Source organism: Amia ocellicauda, chromosome 4 (assembly GCF_036373705.1).
Source record: "Amia ocellicauda isolate fAmiCal2 chromosome 4, fAmiCal2.hap1, whole genome shotgun sequence".
NCBI lineage: Eukaryota > Metazoa > Chordata > Actinopteri > Amiiformes > Amiidae > Amia > Amia ocellicauda.
The window spans coordinates 34576937-34597339 of record NC_089853.1 but is presented as its reverse complement, the minus strand read 5'-3'; the positions used below and the strand labels follow the sequence as shown (position 1 = coordinate 34597339).

The window sequence follows — 20403 nt, the reverse complement described above, 5'->3', positions numbered from 1 at the left end:
AGAAATCTATGACAATGGTAACAAAGTAGCAAAATGCCTTATTTTCTTATTATACCTGGTGGATCAGATGCAAATGAAAATAATGGGGAACATCATAAAAAAAAAAAATCAGAGGAAGGCCAATTGGTACGTGAATCCCAATTAAAAATTCCAAAGGTTGAAAAAAAAAAAAAAAAATCAGACCTAGGAGATTTATCTAGACTGGGCTGTTTTCATATGTGCATTAAGTGTGTGTAACATCAGGTGGTTTCTGGAAGTGCGGCACTGCAGCAATGCTTAAAACAGCTGACACTCCTGGATGTGAAAAGCCCAGACAATCGGATCTCCTCGAGCCACACTTCTCTCCCCACCCGTCACGGCTGCCAAGCTCCCTCCATTAGTCTCCACAGGCTGGCTGAAGGGGATCTTCCCTTTATTTCATTAGTATTCCAGATGGCTTTGCTGTACATTTCCTGGCAGCGAGTCACTCCACACAACAGCTCTGACAAAGACTGAGGGGAGGGGAGGAGGGGAGGGGGGTGCAGGGCAGAATGGAAAACATTTCCTTTTCTTTCAGATTTGTTCTTCTAAATCCTGAACTTTTTTCCCCACTTTCTTAGAAAACTCAGAGGCACTTCCCTAAAGCGCTCCGCTCTCAATAAAGCAGCCTCTGTTGACTAGTCAGGGTCAGGGCACGTTGAAAAAACCTGCCTCTCAGCAGACTGATGGATTTCTGGCATCTGCATTTTCCTAGACAGCTATACAGCTACACAAGAAATAAAATACATAAAAAAAACCTTGGTATATTGTTTTGTTCTTCTCTAAAATATAGTTTTAACATGATTCACTTTTTCGTTCTTTTTTTACAAACTGAAAATGTGTTGGCGCTATGCCATACTTCTACTGAATATCAGAGACCACCTTTCTGAGAAGTTAGTCACAGTGTGAACAACTAAACCCTCCCACAAAAAATAATAAAAAAAATAAAAAATTGGGGGGAAATGCAATACTGAAAAATGTGTACAAGAGGCAGAAACTGGTGAGAAAATTATGTTGTTCCCACAACAAGCAATAAAGATACTTCAGCATTCAGATTTTCACATGACACCGTGCCACTCTGAAGGGAAACAGGGAGAATAGCTTGCGAATACAAAGACCAGCAACAGGCTGACAGCTGCAGCAGGAAGAGAGGTGCCCCAAGTTTACCCTGAAAGAGGTTCATATTTAAAATGCAATCAGCCTCACAGTGTGGGGGGAAGAAGGAAAAAAACTAAAAGCCTTTGAAACAAGGAAACATCCGTAGCCACTAGCAAGGTAAAGGAAAATATAACACAGATGTTCCTCTGCTGGTATAAATAATAAGAATAAGAGTAATGAAAGGGGGGGAAAAAATGCATGTATTGCATCCCCCAGATCCAAACATCGAAAAATCATTATGCTTTTGCCTCAAATACATCCTACTAAGACTTAATGATTATGCCTCTGCTATAGCAATACTTAGATGCTGGGGGTAAAAGACGACAAAATAAAATAAAAAAAAAAACACAGAGAAAAGCCTTTTTGGAAGGACGTTTCCCACATTCAATCTGAAGCAACTCATCCTCATCAGTGTTATTTAACACAAACCACAAAAAGACACCTTAGTACACATGCGTTTCTGAAACGCAAACCTCTGGCTAGATCCTGGTTGTGAGGGAGAAATGAGCAGGGAAACAGATGAAGAAAGAAATGTAAATAAATGAATAAAAAGACTCTGGGCAAATCTAAGTACTCAAATGAATGGAGTCTGACACTTTATGTTAGGAATGCCCAGCACGGCCCCTTGTACCTAGGTGTGAAAATGGAGTTGTGAAGGAAGTTCTCAAAGACTTTGCGGTAGGAGGCGTCCTCAGCATCGGCCTTCAGCTCGTCCGAGGTCTTCGGACAGCTGCAGCAGGGACCTTTATCTCCCCCTCCCGCGTCTGACTTTGTGGGTTTGGTGTCCTCTTCCAGATCTATAGCACCTGTGGCCGGGATCCGGATGGGAATCTTCAGCTCTGAAAAAACGTTGGAGAAATTAGAGACTCCTAATTCCTGCTTCCCTTTTGTCGTATACTTCTACAAAATTCCATCCAAGTGTCTAAGGCAAAAATACTGTGCCGGCATACCCTGATACCTGATTTTTAAATGGAAAAACTGAAAGGAAAAGCTTAGTAAAGTCAGTAAAGCTTAAATTGATGGCTAACTAAGGTCAAGTAATTAATTGGAGCCACCCAGATATAGACATCCACATTCTTGTGCAGATAACAGTCTGACATTGAGCTAGAAGACATTCTTCCATGCCTGAACTTTGACCTTCCCTGTAGTGCCTTCATGAAAATGGAAAGATCTTGACAAGAATTTTTGGTTCAATAATTGTGGATCAACCAAAAGACAAGTGCATGGGATTTTCTTGTTGGCGATCTTTTAGAAGTTCTAACCTTTGCAGCTCACTGTTCCCTTTGGCAGAGAGGCCTGCATGCCAGGGGCTCACCTTTAGAGCAGTAGTTGTGCATGTAGAGTTCCTTATCCTCAGGCTGCTGCTGCCAGCGAACCAGGTAGTAAGTCAGGTTGCCATTAGGGGAGGTAGGAGGTGACCATTTTACAAGCAGTTTGGAGGAGGAATTGGAGTATGAACGCAAGTCCAAGGGCATGGAGGGCTCTGTAATTGAAAATAGACACAACAAACAAAACTAAATAAGTTTACAAGTTCATTCTGTAAAACAGTGGTGTCCAACCCTGGTCCTGGAGAGACACAGTGTCTTCTGGTATTTATTTTATTAAAGTGCTTAAAAAGTTCACTGGGCTTAATTAATTAATTAATTAATGATTAATAAGCATTTAATAATAATAATAATAATTATTATTATTTTTATTACTACTACTACTACTGCTGCTGCCAACATGCCTTTAATTCTGTCACTTAAAGAAAAGAGGGAAAACTAAGGCCTGTAAATTCAATGTACAACCTCAATTCTGAAAAAGTTGGGACAATATGGAAAATTATTTTGAAATTGATGCATGCAACATGTTCCAAAAAAGTTGGAACAGGGGCAATTTAGGACTAATAGCGATGTGACAAGCTGAAATAAGAAGGTGATGTGAAACAGGTGAGGCAATCATGTAATCATAGTATATAAGGAGCCTCCAAAAAAGGCCAATAGAAAGGATGGGTCGAGGCTCGCCAATCTGACAACAGATGTGTCAGCGAATAATCCAACACTTTGAGAACAACATTCCCCAAAGACAAATCGGTAGGATTTTGGGCATTTCACCTTCTACAGTGCACAATATAATTAAAAGATTCAAGGAATCCGGTAAAATCTTGCTGCGTAAAGGGCAAGGCCTAAAACCACTTCTGAATGCGCGTGATCTCCGATCCCTCAGACGTCACGGTCTTAAAATCTGCCATGAGTCTGTAATGAATATCCTGACATGGGCTCGGGAATACTCTGGTAAACCTTTGTCAGTCAACACCATTCGCCGCTGCATCCACAGATGCAAGTTAAAGCTTTTCTACGCAAAGCAGAAGCCATACATCAACACTGTCCAGAAGCGCCACCGACTTCTCTGGGCTCGGTCTCATCTGAGATGGACAGTAGCACAGTGGAATCGTGTTTTGTGGTCCGACGAGTCAACATTTCAAATCGTTTTTGGACAAAACAGCTGTCATATTCTCCAGGCCAAAGAGGAAAAGGACCATCCAAGCTGTTATCAGTGTCAGGTCCAAAAGCCAGCGTCTGTCATGGTATGGGGGTGTGTCAGTGCCCATGGCATGGGTAACTTGCACATCTGTGAGGGCACCATTAATGCAGAAAGATATGTACACATTTTGGAGCAACATATGCTGCCATCCAGATGTCGTCTTTTCCAGGGATGTCCCTGCATTTTCCAGCAGGACAATGCCAAACCACATTCTGCCCGGATTACAAGCACATGGTTGCGTAAGCAGATAGTGCAGGTGCTAGCATGGCCTGCCTGCAGTCCTGACCTGTCTCCCATTGAGAATGTGTGGTGCATTATGAAGCACAAAATAAGGCAACGAAGGCCCCGTACAGTTGCGCAGCTGAAGAAATGCATACTGGATGAATGGGGGAAAATTCCACTTGCTAAACTTAACCAACTGGTGTCTTCAGTGCCCAAACGCTTAATAAGTGCTATTAAAAGAAAAGGTGTTGTTACACAGTGGTAAACAGTCAATCCTGGGATAGCCCTCACCTGAGGCCTTGGTGCGGATGTAAACCACCCGGCTCTTCGCCCCTGGGATGTGGGGATCCTCTACTGCCAGAGTGATGGCCTTAACGAAGATGGCGTACTGAGTCCATGGCTTTAGTGGAGAGAGCAGAACACCGGGGTCCGTGTTCTTGTCACTTGGAAGGTCCACATCCACCAAGTTCCAGCTGTTTGAGCCGCACCCATCTTGGCCATCGAACTCTGTGATGTTTTGGAAGGGCCTGCAACCAAGGGTGAACACTGGCTGAGCAACTACAATGTGTCATACAGGGGTGTCCGACTCGGGTACTGGAGGGACAGTAGAGTACTAAATGGTCATTATCTTATGAACTAAGAATTGTAATTAAATTCCAAATAAGCTAACTTGGTAGGTAAAAGCACAGGGTGCAATAAAAACCATAACCTGTAACTTTGAGATCAGGGGCCACGTATCCCAAATGTAATGGGAAGTTACATTCCTGATGTCAAATAACTTGTTGTAATAGTTATGGAAACTAATCGGACAGCAGTACAATTCAATGCATTTTGCAGCAATCACTAAACCAGTATATTGCATAGCTTCATCAATACAATTTGCAGAAGAGTCAGACTGTTTTGTGCCTAAGAAGATATTAACCATTATTATAAAAAATTATAAAACACAGTCTTGTAAGGAAGCAAACTGGACAGTGCTGATGAGCATAACAATGCACTAATACCTCCAATCAAGCTGTACAGGCAAGTAGAAAACATACATGCATAAATTAATCCAGAGAATACTCACGCTTCTTTGTAGTAAACAATAAAACTGATGAGGTCTCTGAAATCTGGGGGGCGATATCTTTCCCAGGTTAGTTTGATCCTATTACTCATGGTGCTGTTGTACTTGAACTGCAGAATGTAGCTCTCACCTTAAACAGAAACCGCACACACCATTATCAGTATTGGTGTTATTATTATTATTTATAGTAAAATAATGTACTGTAGAAACTGTTTGGAAATGCACAATTGTTTCCCCTGAGTGAGTTGAGTATTGGGATTCCAGAGGACTTTGACAGCAGCCAACTCTCAGAGATGGAGTTTGTCCAGATGTGCATTTGTGTGTGGTCATCTCTCAGCACTGAACATTAATAAATGCCAATTGGCTGCAAGAGCACTAAAGTGGTATTTCTACTGTTTTGACACATTGTCTGCACTTACTGGTTTAATCTTTTGTCAGCAGGATTGAAGTAAAAAAAAAAAAAAAAAAGATTCTGTAAATTAATATTTAATTCAGAAGTGCAGACATCTGGGATGATGGATCCTTGGTTGTCAAGTATAATCACCTGGCTAATGTAAATCCAACAACATCACTTGGACCGAGCACAAGGGCCAATGACAGCAAATGTATTAAGTTTAGAAGAAAAATAAGACTGATTAAGCTTTGTGCTACAAATTAAACTAGGATAATTCCAGTCATGTGCCATACAATAATGGAAACTGTGATTTAACAGTACCCTCTCTACCAGCTTACCCACTAACTATGCAAAAATGCTTAATGAGCTACCTATGAGGTAATGACTATTTTAACTTTGAAATGATTTATTAATAATTACTGGAACAACTCTGATGTAATGGACTATGTGAAGGATACAGTATTGTGGCAAAACACTTATATAAATGTAGTTGCTTGCAAGTTAACAGTGAAATTCTTGGTCAAAGAATGCATTTATTATTGCATTTTCTTGAAAATCAAGCATAATAAAATTAGTTCCAAAATTACAGAAGTGCATAGGTAAATAGACATAATATAAAATACAAGTCATACATTCTAGTTCTAGTAGGTAACAAGTGCAGACATAAGTTATTTGACATATTGAGGCAGTAGATCTTCCACCCATTTGAGACAGATGTGCGTCACAAATTCAGCTAGGACTTCAGGACTGTAATGGAAATGTAAGTCTTACAGAAACCGCCATATAAAAGCAAAAATCTATAAATCTGGGCCCAGTTGCATAAACATAGATTTTTTGTCTTAGTATAATTATAAGTCATACAAACTATGAACACTCAGTTAAAACCATTGCATAAAACAGTCTTTCATTAAACTGGTCTGTCTTAGTCAATCGCGCAAAGCATTCTGGGAATTTTAAGACAATTGAAGAAAAAAAACATGGTGGAGACTAGTTATTGGAATATAATGCATAAAAATACATACTTTTTGGGACATTTTCTGAAACTTACACTAACATACTCAAACATAAAACTTAAAACACACCACAGAATTGGAGTCTCAATGTTTGGGGGGATTGCCGGTGGGTGGGATGGCACAGTGTGAGAGTCAGTGAGAGGAGTCAGCATCAGGCAAGCAGTTTCAATGGAAAGATAGACTTCAATTCTAAGATAGCCTAGCAGTGAGGAGGATAACTTTTTAGTCTTAGTCTGTCTAATGATAGTTTTATGCAACCAGACCCTGATTCTAACAAAAACTGTCTGGACTATAGAGCTGAACCCCTTTAACAGGATGCGCCTCACTGGATCCATACAAAAAACATGATTTGATACTTTTAAAATACATGATATTCAAACATAACCTGCAGTTTCCTAAGCTTAATTGAAATTAAAGATATATGAAAGAACTACTCACAGCTGGCTCTGTCACCATTGTAGCGGAATTCATTTTCTTTAAACTTCTCCGCGATCCCCGTCTTCTCCCACATCTTCCGGATCTCAGAGACACACAGTTTGGGGTTTGCGTTAAAGAAGAGTTTCCCAGCTCTGATGGTGAGGTTGTGGTGGTTCCAGTCCCAGAGATGCTGTAAATTCTGGTTATCCAGCACGTGGAACGAGTACAATCTGGGAAAGCGACAAGTCCAGCATTTCAATACAGTGTGATCTCTTACCAGAAGAATCAAGAATCAACAGTTATGAGGGTGGACCAAAGTCAGAAATACACCAGGAGGGCTCCCACCTGTCCGGCGGCAAACCGGTCATGATGCTATCACAGATGTGACTGGTTTGTGGAGGCCATGACCAAAGCAAAACAAACAAAACAATTTCCTTATATTGTGAATTTCTCTCAAGATCTTAATATTGCCAGTCGTTATCTCATGGTCACGAGATAAAGATGTGTTTATTTATTAAAAATGTGTTTATTTTAATTGGTCGTGGCCTTAACAAGCTACCACGACGATGTGTAGACAACAGTATATTGTTATGTAGTATCCGATGAAGAGTCATTGCTTCTGCAGTTTTTATTAGTTTTACATAAGGAATCAAATTGCAGTAGCTGAAGATTCCAGAAAATTGCCCCTTAATGACTATTAAACTTCCATACACAGAATGCATGTAAAATATTAAGACACACCAAGGGAAGAATCTGCACAAATAAGATATATTTTTTTCTTGTGATGCCATCCTGGTGTTCCATTCATAAACAATTACGATTTATTTTCTTCAACCAAGACCAATTTGCAAAAATGAACACATTTGTCGTAAATTGTGATTTTTCTCCAATACATTTGCACATATAGCTATATAATCTTATCAAATAACACACACTGACACCAGAATGAAGAACGAATAATAAACAGGTCAGCAAGCAGCCTTTCTGTAATCCTACACTGAACCGTGTTTGTTTTAATGATCAGTGATTTCACCTTGCACTTTGAACTTCTATGACCTTTAGTGGTACAGAATGAAGCAGCTGGTTTGAAGACTATATAATAGATTTCCACAGTGAGAGTCTAGTCTGACAAAAATGGAAATAGCAGAGAGCCATTTAAAAGCAGGTTTACATCTTACTTATACACACACAAGAGTAATACAGCTTGGGTGTGAAAGCAAGTCCTAATCGTCAAAACAAGTTCACCAGTTTGACTCTTTTTCCACTTCCTGCGTCTGTAGTCTAACGGCCTTTGCTGTACACACACTATACTGCAGTATCGAAGGCCAAGGTATTACCAAAAACCCACTCTGCAATGTGTGTGTGTAAAGTGGGAAATGTTCATAAAATGTGCTGAATATTTCATGCCTTGTGTGTGAAGCAGGTGGAAGGAGCTTGCTAACACAAGGTGTATATGTATTACTCATGTAAAGTCATTGTATTGAATGCTTAAAAGAGCAACCAAAAAACATGTTTAGGAGAGGATAGCTCTGCTGCTTGAAATGATCAGTTTCTTGGGGAAGACTTCCTCACAGTCCATCAGAGCCGCGGTCGAATCACATGCTGTGTAACCTGTTTTCTATAGAAACCAACTCAAGACTCGAAAAGAGAAGAAAAAAAGGAACGATTTTTTGAAGGACAGGAAATTCCTGAGAACAAATCTCTCTCATCCATCTGTCACCTCTTGTAAACAGCAAAAGAAAAACAACTAGCCATATAAAACAATGAAGAATGAGTCTTTTTGTCAATTGCCTTGAGAGTGTTTACACACAGGGCTTCCATTGTGTCAAAGTCTTTCTAAAAGAAAACTGTATTCACAGGACAAGCTTTTCAATAGCCTTCTTTTTTTTGTGGCATTTCTATTCAATGGTTTCAATTATTGTCGTACTCCTGTTGAGAGGATCCATCATTGCCTTAAACAGGCCTGAACACACAGTTCTTGGGTTCTTTCTCGCTCTCCACTTAACCGCTGCTGTCGATCACCTTGAAAGTTTTAATGTGAAAGGGGGAAATTTACAATTGTCAAATGAATAAGACTTCACAGCACTGACACCAACTGTAGATTCAACAAAAAAAAAAAAACGCAGAACAATATGTGGATCTTTCGCAATCAACAAATCTGTTTGTGTGCAATATAAGCACTGCCAAAAAAAATAAGGATAATATCAAGGTATCAGAAAAATGTGTACAATTTAAATAAAGTACATCTATAGTAAGCAGAACTGTTCCATATTCTGACAAACTGGAGTTTTAAAAAAACAACTAGCTTTCTGCAGGAGATTCCAAGCCTTCCAAGGATACATAAAGTCAAGGTCCTGTTGTGCTGCCTTCCATGCTTGGTGTTGTATCACATATTTCTAGATCAAAGCTGTTCAGTGTAACATTCGGCATAGCTCAGTGCATCCTTACAGGCCCTATGTAACCAAATGAATCTCTTTACTAGTAAATTATTCAGGACTGTGATTATTACAAAATATAATAGCGGGCACTCTGTTCTGATTATCGACTGAGCGTGTTGCAAACAAACAGGTTGTCAACATTTCATCTCTAATATTTGCGTTTTAAACCAATTATAGTTGATTTTATTGCATATTATTATATTTTGTACACAGCTGATCAGGTTAATCTCTTAATGCACAACCTTTGTTTCATTAAATAACAAAGCCAGGTCATCATCTATGATGTAATCCAAATTGCCCTTAATAATAATACTGTAGCATACTAAATTAAAGAGATATAGAAGCTATACAGAAGTTGCTTCTTAATGAATGTGAACATTTTGCACAAGAGTATACTTCCAGCACTGATAGAATTCTATGGCCACAATCCCATTGAGCACCTCTGGGATAAACTTAAATAATAAATCATGGAGGGACCCCTTAGACCAGCATCCCTCGCTGCAGTACAAACTGCACTATGGAAGGAATGGCACAGTGTTTCTTTGACTTTCAATAAAAAAGACCAAAGCCCTACAACCTATTCAATAAAGATGTTTTGCGCTGTAGACCCACTATGTTTTCTAAGTATGACAACTACAGGTGAGATCCAGACATACCCCTCCAGGAGCTCTTCCCCGTTAATGTAGCGCAGATTCTTCAGGAAGGATAGAGAGGCCAGGGTGTGAGAGTGACGGATCTTCACATAGCCAGTCACTGTCTGGATCAGTCCCATGAAGGTTTCCAGCTCAGAAGCAATGTTGTCTGGGAAAATAAAAACCAAAAAAAAGTACATAACATATCCAGGGAAAAATATGAATAAAAAAAACAAATAAACTGCTGATAAGACTTTCATGACTACAGTCCAAGAATGTGTGTGGGGAACAGACCTGGCATTGTGCTCAATGTTTCAAGGCTACAGATTTATTTCATGCTCATAACATGCACAGAATAAACTGTTAACAACCCCCAAGTGATACAAAAGAGAAAGCGTTTTTTCTGAAGTTCGTTTTCCATTGGAATGTGTTAAAAATATTACATTAACACTAAAAGCGCCAATCCGGTCAATTTGACGGATTTGGTTATTAAAATTTGAATTACTCTGTGTTCCTCAATTCACTGCGCATACCAGTTTGTGACTTTTCCTAAATATATGTATTAAACATACCTACAGCGTTTAAGCTGCATAAACGTGAAAACACATTTACCTAGAATAGCCGAAATTGGGTTATTTTGACTGATCATTTAAATACTAAATCAAATATAACGCATTATCCTGTCTGTCCTTTACAATACAGTCAGCCCTGCACTCAAGTGGCAATTTCTGCCTGTCTAGTTTTTCATGTGTTTGAAAAATACAAGAATTGTAGTCAGATTGTGTGGATTCAGTGATTACCCTGCAAACAAACATGGATTTGAAACAGAAATTGAAGAGAGCTCGTTTTGGAAATGCCATGTCTATGAACATGACTGATTCAGGGGCATCAGTTATATTGGCAATGACAGATCATTCGTGGGTTTGTGCCAGTGCTGTGAAAACACTGCATGTGAAACGCCAGGTCCAAATGGCACCGAGTGCATTTTTTTATTCCACTGATCAATACGCGATTGCTACTGCACATAGTACAGAGTGCAATAGCGCAGGCACATCGCATGCAAAATAATGATTTATGGACATTATCAGTTGAGGAGCATTTATTGCGTTGCCATATTTTCGTGTAGCAAAAGTGTTCGCCTGGAGAGGGCTGTCAAAATGCAGTCTATGGTACGTGCTCATGCAGGGAAAGTGGAGAAACGTGTCCAGTGTGTACTGTACTGAGGCGTCAGATACGCAGGCTCTATATATATATACACACATATACATACATACATACATACATATATACACACACCGATCAGCCATAACATTATGACCACCGACAGGTGAAGTGAATAACACTGATAATCTCGTTATCATGGCACCTGTCAGTGGGTGGGATATATTAGGCAGCAAGTGAACATTTTGTCCTCAAAGTTGATGTGTTAGAAGCAGGAAAAATGGGCAAGCGTAAGGATCTGAGCGACTTTGACAAGTGCCAAATTGTGATGGCTAGACGACTGGGTCAGAGCATCTCCAGAACTGCAGCTCTTGTGGGGTGTTCCCGGTCTGCAGTGGTCAGTACCTATCAAAAGTGGTCCAAGGAAAGAAAAGGGGTGACAGGGTCATGGGCGACCAAGGCTCATTGATGCACGTGGGGCGCGAAGGATGGCCCATGTGGTCCAATCCAACAGACGAGCTACTGTAGCTCAAATTGCTGAAAAAGTTCATGCTGGTTCTGATAGAAAGGTGTCAGAACACACAGTGCATCGCAGTTTGTTGCGTATGGGGCTGCGTAGCTGCAGAGCAGTCAGGGTGCCCATGCTGACCCCTGTCCACTGCCGAAAGCGCCTACAATGGGCACGTGAGCATCAGAACTGGACCACGGAGCAATGGAAGAAGGTGGCCTGGTCTGATGAATCATGAGTTCAAGATGTTGACTTGGCCTCCAAATTCCCCAGATCTCAATCCAATCGAGCATCTGTGGGATGTGCTGGACAAACAAGTCCGATCCATGGAGACCCCACCTCGCAACTTACAGGACTTAAAGGATCTGCTGCTAACGTCTTGGTGCCAGATACCTCTGAAGGTGTGCTGTGGTCTAGTGGAGTCCATGCCTCGACAGGTCAGGGCTGTTTTCGTGGCAAAAGGGGGACCTACACAATATTAGGCAGGTGGTCATAATGTTATGGCTGATCGGTATATATATAGTAAATAGTTTATTGAAATACAAAGCTACAGTGAATACAAGCACTGTATGTTGAAAACAAAGTCTACAAGGTGTTGAAACTGTTTACTTTAGTGTACAATTATGTTTTGATAAAATATTAATTAAAATATATAAAATATTGATTTTGCAAATTATGCCTATACTTATGTTTACAATTGTTTAAAAAAGTTTTGATGTAATTTATAGCAATAATAATAATATTAATAATATTTATTATAGCAATAAATAAGTTTTCATATTTCAATTTAAATACTCCATTTGTGCTATATAAATGTTGGATTTGATGTTCATGAATAAAACAGTTTTATATGATGTTTTGCCTTTGATTATAGTATCGCAGCAGATAAAGAGCTATCGGTTACAATGATCGGCTTTGGCGCTTGTTCGAAATGTCGGCGCTTCTAGTGGTAAAAACAAATTTCTTTCTTCATCATTGAATTGCATGCGATTGTTTAAAAAAAAAAAAAAAAAAGAGGTACCATATTCTTTACATTTGTTCTGTTTCGATTAGAATTAGGTTTTAACAGATAAATAAAGTTAATTAACTAAAATGTAAGTTGAGTAACACATGCAGTAACAGCACAGAGTTTGCAAGGGACACCACCCAGATATGGTGGGGTGGTTAATATTAGCCAGCTGGGGAGTATTCTTTTCTCCACACACAAGTGACTTGTGTGGCCGCTCAGCCACATCAAAACTGCCCATTGCTGTGATGGGGACGGGGACTTTAGGGCTTCTGGGCTTGGAGAGCAAAACATAGAGGATGGATTTGTCAACAAGTTTATCGGAGGAAGTGCCCCTTGTCTTTTCCTTCCAGATTTAGCATAGATGTCGTGATGGTACGACAAGCTGAGTAATTGGAGGTTTCAAGTATGGCTGAAAAGGGGGGCATAATAATCAATCAAACAACATCCATACATAAATGCAGAGCAGATCGTAATAGACAGTGAAAGGCTTTTTAGCTGAAGAGACGCTAATCCTCCGTCTGGAACAGTACTTACTGCCGCGCCGGATGTTGATGCGTAAGTTGCCTTTAATTACAGTACAGCCCTTCAGTGACTGAGCTGCATCTACAGAGTCAATGGTCTTCTCATCGCAGATTTTGTCGCACAGTCCAATACAGGCACTACAGAACATACTGTGTGTGAGAGAGAGAGAGGGAAAGATCAACAGGAGGGAACTGTCAAGGACTCCCTGAAAAAAAAAAAAACACATAAACAACTCTCGGACAGCAAAGCAGCTTTGATAGGACAGAGCCGGCCATCCTGCAGAGCTCAACTTTAGTAATCGTTTTTTGAGGGGTTTTTCTCGTTTTGGTTTTCGAAAAAAACATTAATCAACCCCAACCTCCCATAAACACAATCACAGAAGAGGCCTTGGAAGTTAAGGGTAACTTCACTTAATCAGAATTATGTTTTCCTGTTTGAATTGCTGTGAAATGTCATATAAGGTCAAAAAACACTCACAAAAAAGGAAATATCTCAAGGCTATGGGTATGGGAAAAAAGAGATGAAGACCTCTACTGAACTTGCCATTTTTGTTTTTTGTTTGTTTAGCCTAAGGAAGCTTTTTAAATAGTAAGCAACTTTTTTGTAATAGTGTGTCAAGAGACCTCTCTCTTTATGGAAGTGTGGCTGGACGTACAATGATACTATTAGTAGAACTGAGAGTAAGACATAGACAAGAAGACTTGAGGATGAGTAAGACTTTTGTTTATGTTAATAATTTGGCAAGTGAAGGATACAATTATAAATATGTCAGCGCTGCACCCGAGGTTTTAATTTATCCTGCTGTCATACAATGGGAGTTTTGTCAGCTAGGAGACCTCAGAATGAGAATCTGCAGGATATAGACAGTCAATGAATAAGGTTTTCTAGAAAATACATGGTCATGAATACCAGGCCTTCCCAGTCAAGTGCTTCCATTGGTATGCTTCACAAACCTGGCTATAACACCTGATCCTTGACAAGTGAAGCAATCCGTATGGTGTTTCTGGATCGCTTTCTTTTCCTGGTTTCCTGCTTGTATATATCAGGTTTTAAACATCTTTCTCTCTCTCAAGCACCTTTTCTAAGGATATTTTATCATTCTATGAGCAGCATCAACAGAAATGGGAGGAACTGATATAAGATGTGAGACTTAAAGAGTGTCTAATTATATTGAATACGGTTAAAGCAATATTTATAGGGGTAGAAATTTCAAATGTATGCTAGGACAATCCACATATCTTTTAGGCTTTTCTTTGTTTTCATTCTCTTTATTACCAGCTACAGACCCAAAGTGAGCAAAGTAAAACTAATGGGTGAAACAAACAAAGAAAAAAGACGACTGCTAACTAGACGGCAGATGCTCACCTCTGGCTCTCATTGCGGGTGAAGCCCGAGGGACAGTCCTGCACACACTCCCCGCTGTGGATGACAAACTTCTCAAACTCATTGGCGAGGGAGGTGGGCACCTTGGCGCAGAAGTCCCTGGTGACACAACGCCAGCCCTCAAATTTGTAGGTGTCCGGGGGGCAGTCGGGCACGCATCGACCCTCATGGTTGTAGTGTGTGCAGGCGGCGCATGCCGAATTGTTGTTGGGCACCGTGCAACCGCCCAAGCACTCCGGGTGGCAGCACTCGCCCGTCTCTGTGCATGCCCGCTTCTCACATTCAACAGGACACACTGCAGGAGGGAAAGGAAGAGCGCAGGTCACAAAACACTGCAAACACAATCATCCACATATGCTCAGCACTTTCAGTTTGTCCATTAACACAGGTAGGATGGCGTAATTTTAAAGAGCCTAATATAACATTTTACAGACCAACAAAGCATTCTCCTGCTTTTTAGGTGCTCGTCTTAGACAAGTTTGCATCAGGAAGATTTATAGAATACCTTAAATCAAGGTCAATTTAAATCAAATGCATTTTAAAAATAATTTTGGGTGTGACATTAATACACATTCAAAAATATATGACAGGGGTGGATGTATATGGCAGGGCTGATGAATGTGTGCACAAGCCCTGCAGTACTGTACGCCAGCCTGGTTAGTAAACTGCAGAGTTGGACCCGCTGTAACTAAATATTATTACTGTACAGGACTATTAGAGGAATTTGGGGGAAAGGAGAGAGAGGAAAAAAAAAAAAGGGTCTTGCCAGCAGATAGACTGCTATAACTATAGAGAAGGGAGGATGCCAATCAGCGATTTAGTGGCTGGATTTCCCAGCTCCCAGCCACCGAAGTGAGAGCAGTCCTGGTCTAAGTCATATGGATTAAAGGGGGGCTGTGTGTTTCGAATACAAGCCAGGACGGGACGCTCCAGACCCTTGTCTATCAGCCTCGATGGGCGTCCCCCTTCTCCCTTTGACAGCGTCTTGCAAAATCTCAACATTTCCCCAGATGTGTACCGATGAATGCCACGTTTAATTCTTGAGTGTCTCATTTTCAATGAAATTTCGCAGACGTTTTACAGTGATAGCATTTCAAAACAATGGAAAGTGAGAGTAAACAAGCCCAAATATACCAGTGAAAGACTGCTTTGTGAACACATCTTTGTGATCAATATCATATCCGTTTCATATGCCCCTCCCTGACAAAAAATTGTTTATATATAAAAAATAATTCTTACTCAGTACTTAAAGAGAATTAAGAAGGAACAAAAAAGCCTGGCACAGTAAATCTTGACTTCTGCCAACGTCAACTACAATTTTACAGAACCGTCAATCACAGACCAAAACAGGACTTTTGGGAAATAAACGCTAAAACAATTTTTGATATGCCACAACAAAGCAAAACCTTATGGAACAACGAATTAGCTTTAAGTGTCAAGTCTCTTACACCATACAGGATGTACAGAATGGAAAAAAATATCCCCAGTAAACAGTGCACAAACAAATGCAATATATATATATTTTTAAATGCCATAGTTAAACAGATTTAAGCCAATGCACACAATTAAAAAAGCAGATGACTTCGCAGCTTTGTATGTGTCCTTTCCAAAACCAAGGCAGTATTGTTCTACCACAGTCATTTTCAACCAAGCTCCACTTCCGTCACCAGCGTGAGAAAAACAACAGTAAAACAAGTGAGCGGAGAAAAGCAGTGTGTTTCAAATTAAACTTTTCAGTAATACGCATTATAAAGCACATTGTTAATGTTTACGGAGATAATTGAGAGGCCGCACTGTCCTAAAGTATGGCATCGGTAAACGATTTTGACTTGGAAAAGCATGCCAACTGCATTCATTGGGCATCCATTTGGTAGTGGGAACAAAAGGTCTCTGTGCCCTGGAAGAAGGTTCATGGCTGCACTTGGGTCGTGTGTGTTTTGGCAGGCCTCATAGAGAAAGAAGGGGAGGAAAAAAACAATAGGAGGAAAAAAGGGAGAAGGAAAAGGAAAATAACTACATCTTCAAAATATATGGATCCTTGTGCTTCAGTTCCTGATAATGAAAAAGAGGAAGGTGTGGGTTTTCCTGGTTACTTGTTATCAAACTCGCCTCAGAAATTGTGGCCATGCCAGATGTTCCCACAAGACTTGCTATATAGATATGCAATGTTGTTGTTAACTAAAGCATCATGGTTTTAGTCCATCATGTTCTTGGAATGGACAGGAAATATCCATACTGAATGACATCTCTCTGGGCTTTACAGCATAGGAGAGAGAACATAAAATCTGATATCTAAACAGAAACAGGGAAGCAACTATTTTATTGTAAGAAAGAAAGATCACATTCTTAACACATTCAGACTAGAGGGCATGGTTGTAGCGATACCTGTGGGGATGTAGAATGGAGCAGCTGCTACCCTGGTAGGGTAACTCCAATACCCACTACTGGGACAGCAGCACAAACTGGTCACAACACATGTGGGCCACTGCGTCTTAGTCCAGCACCTGGTCCTGCCAGAACTCTGCAGGTTTTAAAAACAAAGCAGCAGCAAGGAACCACTCTGCTTGCTGTGTATTGAGGCTGTATCAGGGGCACAGCTAGGGGGGGTTAGAGAGGTACGTGCAAAAACTGCAATCCTGTCTGAAAAGGGCAGTGGGGGGAAAAACAAAAACAAGGAGGCGGACACACAGGAGTAGCTAGCATGACAATCTAGTGCGAAGGGAGAACTGAAAGATACAGAGGCACTCCTCAGATTTTCTGGCATGTCATCCTGAAACACAGTCATCAGGTAAATTAACAGATTCAACCTACAGGCCAGCTGCAGAACCGCCAAGAGTCATAGCACATACAGTCTCCTAGTAACCATAAGCTGGCACCATGCCTGGCACACTTGGGCCCAGCCAAAGACTTGACTTTTTTGTGCTATTATCATAGCATACAGAAGTACTCAATCATGGGGATACCTACGAATGTTATGACTATGTAACCCACATGTATGTCTGTATGTAAATAAAGTAATGGTTATTACAGTCTGATTGCTCTATAAGAAACCTACCAACAACAAAAACAGGCACATCTGCATTGTGACGGACAATTCTGGTGTGTGTTGCAGCTTGGTGTAATGCAGGTGGAGAAGGGTACAGAGCCACAAACTGAATATTTTATGTTGCTTTACTAAACATCTGGGAAATTCTGCAGCACATGATGTTGCTGCATTAGACCTGCTGCAGCTGGAAGCACTGAATCCAGAACTTACAAACCTGAACTACTTATTTTTATTGTATTTTTTTAAGGGTTTTAGAGAATTGTGAATCTTGATACAATAAAAGCATATTACAAATAGAATAACCAGAGTCATGGGTTGTTTAAAATAATAATAAAAAAAGAACTTTATTTTTAATTTTTAACACCACACATTTCATTTCAGTAAAAGTAAAATCGCTAAATGTTACATGAAACACTTATAAGATGCTATCAGACCAGTACAGTAATAGTATAGTCTTAGGGCAGGTGGAGATTTTAAAAATAAATGAATAAATAAAAGAGGAAAAGTTAAAGTCAGGGCCTTCTACCAAAAGGGGGCACCCCAGCAAAACACAACTACCTTTTCAAAGCGTATAAATCGTTTTGATAAATTCTTCAAAGGGGAGAAATTCCAAACATGCACAAATACAAAAGAAAAAAAAAAAGAAAAAAAGCCACTGCTCCAAATTCCTTATAAGTCAACCTCCATTTCCCTCAGGGGCCAAAACATCCAACAGTATCAAGGATGCATTCTTTTATTTATAGCTATCCCAAGTGCTGTCCTATTTCTATACTCCACTGCTGTACCCGTAGCTATGCCAGGCATTGTGGGTTTCCACTGCTTGCAGCACAGAACTGCCTAACAAGGAAAGAACTCCTCAGAGGAACAATTTGGGAGTGTGTTTTATCAGCTGAGGGGCCATTCCCACAGACAGGGACCTTTGGTAGTAGAAAGGCCGTCACAAATTAAATCTTTTGGATTATGGAGTGTGAATTGAGAAGAAAAAGTAAATAATAAAATAACTGGTGATGTCATTGAATACAAAACCCAGCACCTCTTACTGCAATAAACCCAAATAAACCAGGGTATGTGACCAACCACAGGCAAAGGGAATGAAGAAAAGGCCCTTTATTTTTTTCCATAGGGAGAGAATGTCAAATTCAACTTTACTTTCGATTTAATTTCAAATTTTCAATAAAACATTTTCATACTGCTTGAAAGCTCGTTTCATGCTTTGCTGTAAGATCTACAGAGATCAGAAACTAGGCCGACAGAAAATGATGGTTAATAATGTGAATGTGGACAACATCAACAACAACAAACTCAGCACGAGCCTACACAGACCGAGTTTTCCTGATCATCATACCTAAACCGCAATCTGAAAAGCTGAGTAATGCAGTGCATGACAGCTTTACTTTCATAAACCAAATTAAAGGAGCACTGTTCCTGAAAAACAACTTAAGTATTTTTTTGTGGAACATTCACACTTATTTTTCTCTTCTTCACATAAAGATTAGTGACTTGGTCTCTGACAAGACCATAAAAACAAAATTACTAAGTTACGCAACCTGCTGTAAAATGGTTAAACTTTGCTGCAGCCAGTCCTTTTATATTTGTATTTATTTATTATTATTTATTTTTTATTAGCATGAAGATCACTTCTCGTAGATACATGCCATGTCTACACAGCACAGAATTAGGGATGGAATGGGGTTTTCCATGATGCATGCTGACTGGAGTCTGTGTGTCTCCATATAGGGGGAAAACAAGCTGGTGTAGAGGACTGGGAGGACAGGGCCTCGGCTGTCAACTGGTTTGGAAAAGCACATCAACTGCGGAGTCCTAATGAGATCCACAGACTGCAGTAAACAAGTAAATAAGACTGCTGCCCGCACTGCAAGCAGCAAACACATTACGGACTTAACAGGCTGAGAAGTGCAGTTTGCATTTAAGTCTGAAAAGTGCCTGAGCTTCAGGCAGAAACAGAATGACTTTAGACTTTAATCCAATTTTGTCATTTTTGATCCAACCAGAAAATTCTGCATTTTCCACATTTTCTTTCTTTTTTGTTTGTTGGTTTGTTTTAATAAAACAACTGTTCCACAACATGAGTTTTGTGGCTCGTTTTATATTTATTTATTTTTTATCCTGAAATTGTATTTTTGCAGTGCAATTCTACATTGTTACTTAACCACTCCTTCCGTCCAATGGTGTGTTGAAGGCCCTTTAGCATAAGAAGACTGACCTACTTGGCGGTTTTATGTTCTTGTTCATTTTTAGGTTTTATTTTTTTCATTTTTATTATTTCTGTCTGAGTCTGTAACAATGTAAATAGAATCTAGAACGTTTTTGCAAGCAGCACAGCGGTAGAGTAGACAGTGAATCCCCTTATTCAGGATATCAATAATGGTCTCACTTTTACTACAGACTTTACACACTGGCAAAACAGTATCATTATGTTTATCAAATAATTCTTTCCTGAAAAATGCAAATGAGAAAACAAGCTTCTTTATAAAAATAAATGTTTTAATTATTTGTCTTGTCAAGAATTTTAGGAGGCAGAGAGAGTATAAGCAACAACTTATTTCTCAGTGGAAATGTATTTAGTTTCTGTAAGATTACGTAGACCTGTTTTCTAACAGGCAGGTTATAATAGGTTTTAACTGGAAACCTTTCAGGTCTACAGTTTTGGAGCCTGTTAATTACAAAGGCATTCTAGCACAGGCCTGCGCCCCAGCCAGAACTTTGCTAAACAGAATTCCACAAAACATGCCAAAAATACCACGATCACTTCAGCTTCAAGTTCATTTCAGGCCAACCGAGCAAAATCATTAAACAGCTTATCTAGTAGAAGAGGGAAAAAAAGAAGAAAATGTAAGCACTCTGTGGCAGGTTATTGGTAATTTACAAC

At 39.8% G+C, this 20403-nt stretch overlaps 1 protein-coding gene across 1 annotated transcript in view; it reads right to left on the bottom strand.

Annotated features, from left to right (window-relative positions):
• Nucleotides 1-20403, bottom strand: part of igf1ra (insulin-like growth factor 1a receptor) — a 143889-nt gene that overhangs the window by 22889 nt on the left and 100597 nt on the right. Inside the window, exons 3-10 of the mRNA XM_066701948.1 lie at nucleotides 14450-14762; nucleotides 13097-13233; nucleotides 9909-10053; nucleotides 6836-7044; nucleotides 4994-5120; nucleotides 4216-4451; nucleotides 2492-2659; nucleotides 1808-2015 (exon numbers count right to left, since the gene is read on the bottom strand). Of these exons, the coding sequence (XP_066558045.1) occupies nucleotides 1808-2015; nucleotides 2492-2659; nucleotides 4216-4451; nucleotides 4994-5120; nucleotides 6836-7044; nucleotides 9909-10053; nucleotides 13097-13233; nucleotides 14450-14762 (1543 nt within the window). The remainder of the gene's footprint in view (nucleotides 1-1807; nucleotides 2016-2491; nucleotides 2660-4215; nucleotides 4452-4993; nucleotides 5121-6835; nucleotides 7045-9908; nucleotides 10054-13096; nucleotides 13234-14449; nucleotides 14763-20403) is intronic.